This window comes from Nothoprocta perdicaria, unplaced genomic scaffold, assembly GCF_003342845.1.
Source record: "Nothoprocta perdicaria isolate Ctin4 unplaced genomic scaffold, notPer1 scaffold_99, whole genome shotgun sequence".
Taxonomy (NCBI): domain Eukaryota; kingdom Metazoa; phylum Chordata; class Aves; order Tinamiformes; family Tinamidae; genus Nothoprocta; species Nothoprocta perdicaria.
In genome coordinates this window covers 787880-796606 of record NW_020456298.1, presented here as the reverse complement: position 1 = coordinate 796606, position 8727 = coordinate 787880, and the positions used below count along the sequence as shown (strand labels likewise).

The window sequence follows — 8727 nt, the reverse complement described above, 5'->3', positions numbered from 1 at the left end:
CCAATGTAATGCCTGTGTATTTACCAACTGCTTTCAGATGCAGATGCTACAGGAAGTTTCCCAGAGGCTTTGGAAAATATATATGTATTATATACTTTTTTTTCAAAACACATTAACTTAAAACAAAAAACCACTGCAGTATGTCRGGAACAAAACTAAAGTAGAAATTTCTTATTGCTCTCAGTTTGGCCCCTGAGTATTTCCTATCAGAGTAAGCCAGGATACAAAARAGTTAACTGTTGCTTTTTTCTCCTTTGTAATACTGTTAATCACACAGAAAGAGTCCTGTTTTTGTTGAGTACTCAATTATCAAAAAAACCCCAAACAATCCTTCCCCCAAAACAGACCAAAAAAGCAAAACCAAATCCCATTTATCTGTAATTTTCCCCTTCAAATAATTTATGAAGCAACAAGTCTTGTTCTTTTATTTATATAAATTACACAACAATTATAGTTTTTTTAAAACAATGAGACGAGTCTGTATTTAGTACTTCAATCATTGTTCTCAGTGTTGGAAATRTCTCTGATATTGATGGCAGAGTCTTGTAAGAAGGAGAAATACTGAAAAAAGGAAAAAAGAAAATTAACGATCTTTTCCTGAATTTAATGAATTACCATGAAGTTAACATGTTAGCATTATATTTTTGCTCATCCCTTTCTCCTACAAATTTGGAAATGGAATTCAAGAATCTGTTGCCCACTGGCTTTTGCTTCTCATGACTTCAGAAAGCGCTGTAAGTATATAAACTGAAAATAACTACCAAATAAAAAAGCCTTCTGAAATGGCAGGAATTAAAGGCAAAATTTTATTGCTTTAAGTCTTTAAGTCTTAGTTACCTTCCCACTATTATCCCTATGCTGCTGACAAATTAGTCAGGTTAATTACCTGTATGTCATCACTTCAGATCCTTCAGACTGTGGTTCTATAGATCCTTTCCATCAATCTCAAGCAAAGCCTGTTCTCCTGATTCCTGGCCCATTACACATCTCTCTCTATTGACCCAGGAAAAGTGTTGGTGGAAATGCACCATGAAACGGTCCAGGTTAAAAACAAATTTTATCTTTGCTATGGTTATTTTTAAATTCAGACCTGGTTTGCTACAGATCCTGTAAACAGGATTCAACAGTGCAACTGAGAGGGTCAGAAACACATAGGAAAGGTTGAAGCGGCTTAAACTGACTCTAATCCTAAGATAAAACCTGCTCTGTCCTAGTAAAGATGTGTCAATTTATTTTTGATACATCAAKAGAGGATTAAGAATAAGGTTAAGCAAGTAAATTGGGAAGCCTTAAAAAAAAGTGGGAACCATAAACATTCTAAATTTCCAAGAATCATAGTATTCAGTTGAATTATAGTATTTGTGCAGACTGCTTTCACTAAAAATCCACTACTGTAGAAGAAGCATCAACTGCAAGGCTCCTACTGTATTTTAAAAATGTCCCCACTTAATACGGACTGAATATGTTTATATTTACATGTAGAATTTTAATCCGAGCCTGAACCAGATGCACCTGAGTCATCTTAATGATGATCTTTATTTTAAATGAGATATGCACTCCAGCAAGATCTACGGCCACAGATAAGTTAAACTGCACTARCTAGCAATATGTTTGTTTAGTACTAACAGCAACCATACAAATGGTCAGTAACACCACAGGATGACCCAGGTTGTAAGTGACCTTGGAAACTCCATCATCTGACAAACTGTTCAAAGAATGGTCAATTATAAGGTTGCTCAGGGCTTTAATCCTGCTGGGTCTTGGAAACCTTCAGGGCAGAGCCTGCACCTCCGAGCAACCTGCTCTGCTACCTCAGGGCAAGGAAGTTGTGCCCAGCCTGAACCTCTCTCTGCTGACCCCACTTACACATGTTGTCTCTCCTCATCCCCCTGGGCACCACCATGAAGAGCCTGGCTCCACTTTCTTGACACTCCTCCATAGACACTGGARGCCAGCCGTCGAGCCCCTACAAAGCACTTCTCCAGTGCTCTCAACAAGCCCAATTCCCTCCTGGTAAGGAAAGTTCTCCAGCCTCCTGACCATCTTGGTGGCCCTTGGCTGAATTTGCCCCATTTATCATTTCATGTCCTGAAGTGGCAGCTTGGGTCAAGTGTTCTAGGTGCAGTCTGAGGAAGCGCAGAGCAGAGCAGGATGGAGATGGAGATGGAGGATGATGCTGCTGGGCACCCGTGGTCCTTTGCTGCAAAGCTGCTTTCCAACCCATCAGTCCCCAGCCTGTACTGCTGCACAGGATTCTTGCCTTTTAGGTACAGACTTGGTATTTGCACTTCTTAAATTTTGTAAGGCTCTGGCTGCTCATTCCTTCAGCCTGTTTAGGTTCTCCAAAATGGCAGTATTCCCAAGTGTAACAACTGGTCTCCACACCTTGTTATCTGCGAACTTCAAGAGCAAGGACTCCTTTGCCTCTGCCAGGTTCCTCATAAAGATTATGAAGACTGGTCCTAGGACAGACTCCAGCAGTGCTCCAGTTAAAGCCTATCTAGTTGTCCATTCATTTAGGCCAAGCTCTCCTACCTTGCTACATGAAAATTGTGGGAGACTGTCAAACGCCTTGCTAAAGCCAAGGTGAACAATATCCACTACTCTCCCCTCACCCACAAATCCATAACACAGAAGGCAATCAGCTTGGCCAGGCATGATTCAACCTTGGTAGAGCCATGCTGGCTGTGCCAAACTACCTTGTTTTTGTGTCTGTGAACAGGTTCCTAGAGGACTTGCCTCATGACTTTCCCAGGAACCAAAGTGAGGCTTCAAAACTGTCATGAACTTTGAAAATACTCCCAATTAAAACAGGATGGTGCATAAATGGTGCAAAATCCAGAAGGATCTCTGCTATATKGCTAATGGAGGAAGGATGTCTGATTTCATCAGAGTACTAGACCGAACACAGTCTGGATCAAGTTTTTGCACTCACATTTCAGCAAATGGGTGGAAAGTCTTGTGGGATAAAAGAAACTGGATAAGCCATGCGGGGGCAGGAAACTAGCACTGTTGGGAACAAATTTTTGAAAAGCCCAAATTTTACATTTTTAAGGTCTGATTAGTGACAGCAGCACAATACGCCAATTCATGACGGGTTCAAAAATGAGTTTTACCTTCTCATTCACTCTTTATGTGTCTAGTAGTATCATATGTAAGCACACTTCTGAGGTTCTGTTTAAAAAGATGTATTAAAAAAAAACCTCACCCACATCTTTCCTTAATCATTCTGAAGAAACAATTTACCTTTTTAGATTCATCCAGCTCCTTGCTATTTTGCTAAAAGCTTCAGACCCTGGTGCTGTCATTGCTTCAAAATCAACCAGCTGAAATGCAACAAAACAAAAAAGATCTTACATGAGAAGTTTTAAATTCTTTAATTTCAGAGGCTTTAATATTCTTAATAGTTAAATCAAAAACTAAAACTGTATCATCCTTTCTGTGGTAAAATCAATTAAAAAAATCTCTTGACAAGACATTTACATTAACTATTAGGTACCAGAAAATACTTCAATACAGGGCTGGAGACAGACAACACCTTAATAAAACTTCGGTGTTTTTACACTGATTTTACAGCCTGTATTCTGCAAAATGACGGAGTATCATTGGAGGGTAGATCTACCCTGCTCTGCAAATACAGAATATAAAAAACAGAGCAAATACACTCTGTATTACTTCTTTCACTGGCAGACCTGCCGAGTGACATGAACRTGACGCTCTGAAGCTGGACATCCTTGGCTTCAGAGCAGGCTGATAATGTATCCTCTCCTAARCCTGGGACTGGAAAGCCCCTTCTAGTGGATCTGGCAAAAAGTCCCACATAGYTTTATGCAATTGAAAAACAACCAACAAACCCAACAATTTCTTCCAGGTGACAAAAATTTTTTAAAAAAGGTTTTGTTCCAGTTCAGGCACAGAAGTGGCTCCAAAGTTTTTGGCAAGTCAGAAATCTTGCTTTTAAGTAAGCCTGTGAAACCTCTGCATAAATCAGCCAGAAAAAAAAAAGGAACTACCCTATTCAGGGTACCTACCCTAAAAGCATACAACTTCCCCAGATAAATAAGTCTTCTACTTCAGCTGGAACTCCTATAGAATCCTGAAGAGATCAACTTAGTGACCCACTAAAGAGAAAGCTACTTTGCTATTAAGCAAGTGCACTCCACTCTTAAAAGCTATTAGGAGCTCAGTATAAGACTTGTTTCATCTGTTCTAAGCTTTGCTTTGTCTTTCATGTYATAAACCTTCTGAATTCATTGCAATGAAAGGACAAACTTTGGTGTTTTCAAATGTACTGCTGGAACAGAAGGGAAAGTCACTCTCCAGATATGCATGCAAGATGTTTTCTTCAAAAAAGCTGATTCTCATGAGAACTCCTTTGATCCTTCCAATAATGCATTAAACAAAGGAGCCCTTGCTCCCTGCATGCTGAAGGGGCAATACAGCTAACAGATTAACAGCTGAAATAAATTCACAATCAGGATATGACTGAATACATAAAGGAAACCCCCATCATAGAGCAAGGTGATATAATTTTGAATTCAGTGACTTTAAAACTAAGACTTCATTTTGAATTAAGCAGGATACAGATGGGAAGGGGCAATTAGGAGAAGTTGTAAAGGTATTCCAGAGCATTTAGAGGTTGACAGGTAGAAATACATTGAGACCAAAGAAAGAAAATTTCTGCTATACACCCAGAAGAGCTAGTAATTCTGCTCAAGTACTCTCAGAGCACTTTCACATGGCCTTGGAAGAGCTGCTCAGCACACAAAATGGCACCAGGGTTAGAAAGGTGTCATTACTGTGGCAGACAAACAATAWCTGAGTTAAGCAGAGATACTGCAGAGGCTACCTCTAAACCTCACCTGCTGTCAGAACAGATGTGGAAACTTAAAAACTCTCTTTAAATGGCTGGATACCTTTTGGGTATCAATCATTGTTAAGAGTATCCTAATCRTTGTTAAGCTTCCTCCCAGCACTGAAGTATTACTGTCTTTAACAAGGCTGAGTCTGTGTGATTTGATACTTGCCTTTCCTTTAGGGATTTTCCCTGATATTTCTTTTCCACTCGCCATTAGTGCTCCCATGATCACCGAATAAGCTATCACACTAAAAAAGAAAACAGAGAAGTCTTTCCATAATACTATTTTAGATAATGTAGATGAATCTACTACTATTACAGAGAAGATGCACAACAGTATTTTGCTACTTTCTTTGGAACAAAAATGTGCATAAAACACTTAAATTTGGAGAGTGAAATCACTTTCATTCTCCAATACCATGGGAATGAATTTTCAGTCCCATGGAGATGAACAACTGGAAAACACTGTTTCTACGGGTGTCTGAATCATGACCTTAGACTTGTGAGCTCTTAAAACTCCACAGAAGTTAAAGACAAATCAAACTTCTTTTTTAGAGAACATTAACTACAACCACAGTCCAGCAGAGCTAATGAACTTTGCTGCAACAGAGCTTGAGTCATTGCAGAGCAGAAAGTGAACTGCTTCACCCTACAACTGTTCATTATTTAACTTTTTGTAATTGTGAAATTTCTGTTCATTTTTGTATTCTACAAGGTAAAAATAAAGCTTGATCACAGAAGTGAAAAGTCTCTTTTTTTTGAACTAAACTATATTTAGTAATATGGTTGAAACTCTTAAGTGCTCTGTGGAACAAAGATTCAGCATAGTCTTAGATGTAACCTTCTTTGAATTAAACTGGAATTTCAATTACAGAGTCAAAATATGGGGAATTTATTCTGAAGTTTCACTTARTGATCCTAGCAGCTGTAATAAAATTACTGAATTAATATTTACTCTGTAGTGTTCCTTATTAAAACTAAGCCATCCTAAAAGATATTTTAGTTAGGATACATATTTGAGTATTTTTTGAGTGAAATTACACTACTGCAATGTAATTTGGATTAGAAACTGGTATATTACAATTTTAAAAAATGACACTTTCAGTCTGTGAGCTGAAGTCTATAAATACAAACTAATTCTTTTACATATGCATCAGTAATGACAAGCCAGCCTTTAAAATAGTGCAATGTCAGCCCCCATTGTCATGGCAGCATAAAATGAGACACTACAGGATAGACTTTTCAACTCTGCACCAAAAACAGAGGTTTTTTTTTTTTTTTTTTTAGTTCCTTAAAATATATTAAGATACTGGAACATACAGGCATTTTACAGAATTTCTGAAGAAAACAGACACACGATAAAAGAAAAATACTAACCTGGATCCTCTTGAAAGAGGCATTAAGTTATAGAAGTAATAAACTAATGACAGAATCAAGTTGCATACAGCATCTGCTTCCTAAATTTAAAAAAGAACAAAAAGATAATTAACCACTTCTGGTTTAGACAGAAAAACAAAAAAAAAAATGTAGAGAATCCATAAAAAAAGTCTTATAATACATTTGTTTTTCTAAGAAACCATTTCAAATGTTAAAAACAAAAATCAAGCTGATAAACATCTGTCAATCAGACTTCAGTTTAAAGGAGATTATTCCATTATACATTTAACATTTCAGTTAACTTGTACTGTGGTAAAGGACAGAAAACATGGAAACAACCACCTCAAATCCAGTCAGATCCACAATTACAGCTCTTTGCCATGGATATGTGGTTTCATGCTACGTTGGGCTAGATGATCTCTAGAGGTCCCTACCAACCTTGAACATTCTGTGATTCTCACCTCTGGCCACCATGGACCAAATCTACACACAATCTTAAGCAGTACTTGCAGGAAAGTGAAGCAGTGATCACAGATTTACTGTATTAAGCAAACAAACAAAAAGCGTATTTCCATGTTGAACCACTTTGTGACACCAGAACTTCCTTGGCTGGACTTCTGCTGCAGCAGAGCAAACTAAGTAACAAGTAAAAACACTGCAACTTATTTTAACTGTYGTAATTAGGCTTGAACAGGGAGTCATTTTCATTACTTAAAATCTTCACTACTTAGAATCTSAAAGGGGTTTGTTTGTTTTAAGAGGTACTTGTTAAACATAACGTATAAAAACATAACAGAAAAACATCAAGAAATTCATCATTTCTATCAGAATAACCTTACCCCAAGCTCTGCAGACAGAACTAGTACTTTTCCTTTAGCTGTTAGATCCTTATATAGTGCATCTATTTCTGCATGATACAGCTGTGTTCTTTCTTCAGTGGTCTGAGTTTCTACTGAAAATAGTATGTTCCCCACTCTGTCAAGCAGATTAAACAAAGAATTTTTGCACAGAGCCTGACGAACAATCAAATATCCAAATATCCAATATTCAACAAATTTACTAAAGGGTCACATTGTAATCTTTTCCTATCATTCTTCTTAAGAATGAGCATAAATGAATTGCATGTCCTTCCACAGCAAACACAGAAATTAAAGATACTGTGTCATGCTCTAAGTTTTTCTGGTGCAGTTCGTAGAGACTGATGTCTGATCTCAGATGAAGTATTTCCACCAAAGGGTATCTGACAAGCACTAGCGCTTCACTTGAAGTGTGTGTTTCTCAGGGCCATGGGCAAGGAGAAGRTATCTTTAAATATCTTCTTGGTTTCGGCACTTTCACATAGAAACTTTCACTGTAGTTTTGTTAAGATGYAAGCCACTAAACTGGAACTGTCTCTGCATAATAGTGTGCTTAAGACTATAGATTGAAACAGATCTGTTTAGAAAAAAACCTCTACAGAACAAAATTATACAGTTCCAACAGCACTAAAGCATCTTCCCAAGACAGTGGTGCCATATATTTTACATCAACTTACTATATTCAGACCTATGACTTAGAACGTAAAACTAAAAACTGAGAGATAAGTTAACTTGTTAGTTTGTAAGCCCAGCATCCACACACTGAAAACGTAAAAGTTGTGGGAAATTTTCCAATTTAAAAATCCCATAATAAAGCAGAGGTCAGCACCGTCTACTCAAACCTCAAGCTGGTAGCTGGAAGTGGCTTTTGAACTTCAGCTTAATAGTAGTGCTTTGAGAAGATAAAGAGCCAGTATCCCTAACAGGAGGCAATTACCGAGGCAATTACCGAGGGCCCACAGCCCCCTAACAGTGCACAATGTGCACAATGGCACAGTCTAAACGGGCAATAACAGATACAAGATCCACAATTAAAAGAAAAAGAAGAGTTTTAAAGTTGTGAAACCAAATAACCAAATAATACAGACAGCTTTTTCCATTCCATCACAGGAATTTCCATTCCACTCAGGACTTCTGATGTCCATAGCACCCAAGGTCTCACAAGATATTTCAGTAAGGATAAAAAAGACTTTCCTCCTCTAGTATTTTATAACCTACAACTAATTACAAGGTCTCTTTTCACCTACATGATCTGTTCACATCAACTGGGCCTGCTCYTTAAATATTACCCGTATTCCCCTTTTGTTAAGGAAGGCAATGGGAATGAGAATACCTCAGATAAACAAAAATCTTAGTTATTTGCACAAAGGCCAACAAGGAAACACAAAATCCACTTTACACAAGCAGAAAATGGTGTCTGGATACCAAATTAACTGCTAATACTTCACTACAGCATTTCATGCATATATTGAAAACAGCAAACATACTTATCTCCTGTTATTGTAATTGTGAACCCGTCATATTCTTTCCCTTGATCTTTGAGGCTAGGGACTTTAGTGTTCACAGTGAACCCGTCTCTTGTTTTACTGTTAAGCTGCTTTCAAAAGAAAAAACAATGTAATATTAGAGAAGATG

At 37.6% G+C, this 8727-nt stretch overlaps 1 protein-coding gene across 1 annotated transcript in view; it reads right to left on the bottom strand.

Moving 5' to 3' along the window:
* Positions 1-416: 416 nt before the first annotated feature.
* The window catches only part of TTC13 (tetratricopeptide repeat domain 13), a gene marked incomplete at its 5' end in the record, with an annotated part of 34782 nt that continues 26471 nt past the window's right edge, over positions 417-8727 (bottom strand). Inside the window, 6 exons of the mRNA XM_026053391.1 lie at positions 417-561; positions 3247-3326; positions 5028-5106; positions 6236-6315; positions 7075-7210; positions 8580-8689. Coding sequence (XP_025909176.1) covers positions 438-561; positions 3247-3326; positions 5028-5106; positions 6236-6315; positions 7075-7210; positions 8580-8689 — 609 coding nt within the window. The remainder of the gene's footprint in view (positions 562-3246; positions 3327-5027; positions 5107-6235; positions 6316-7074; positions 7211-8579; positions 8690-8727) is intronic.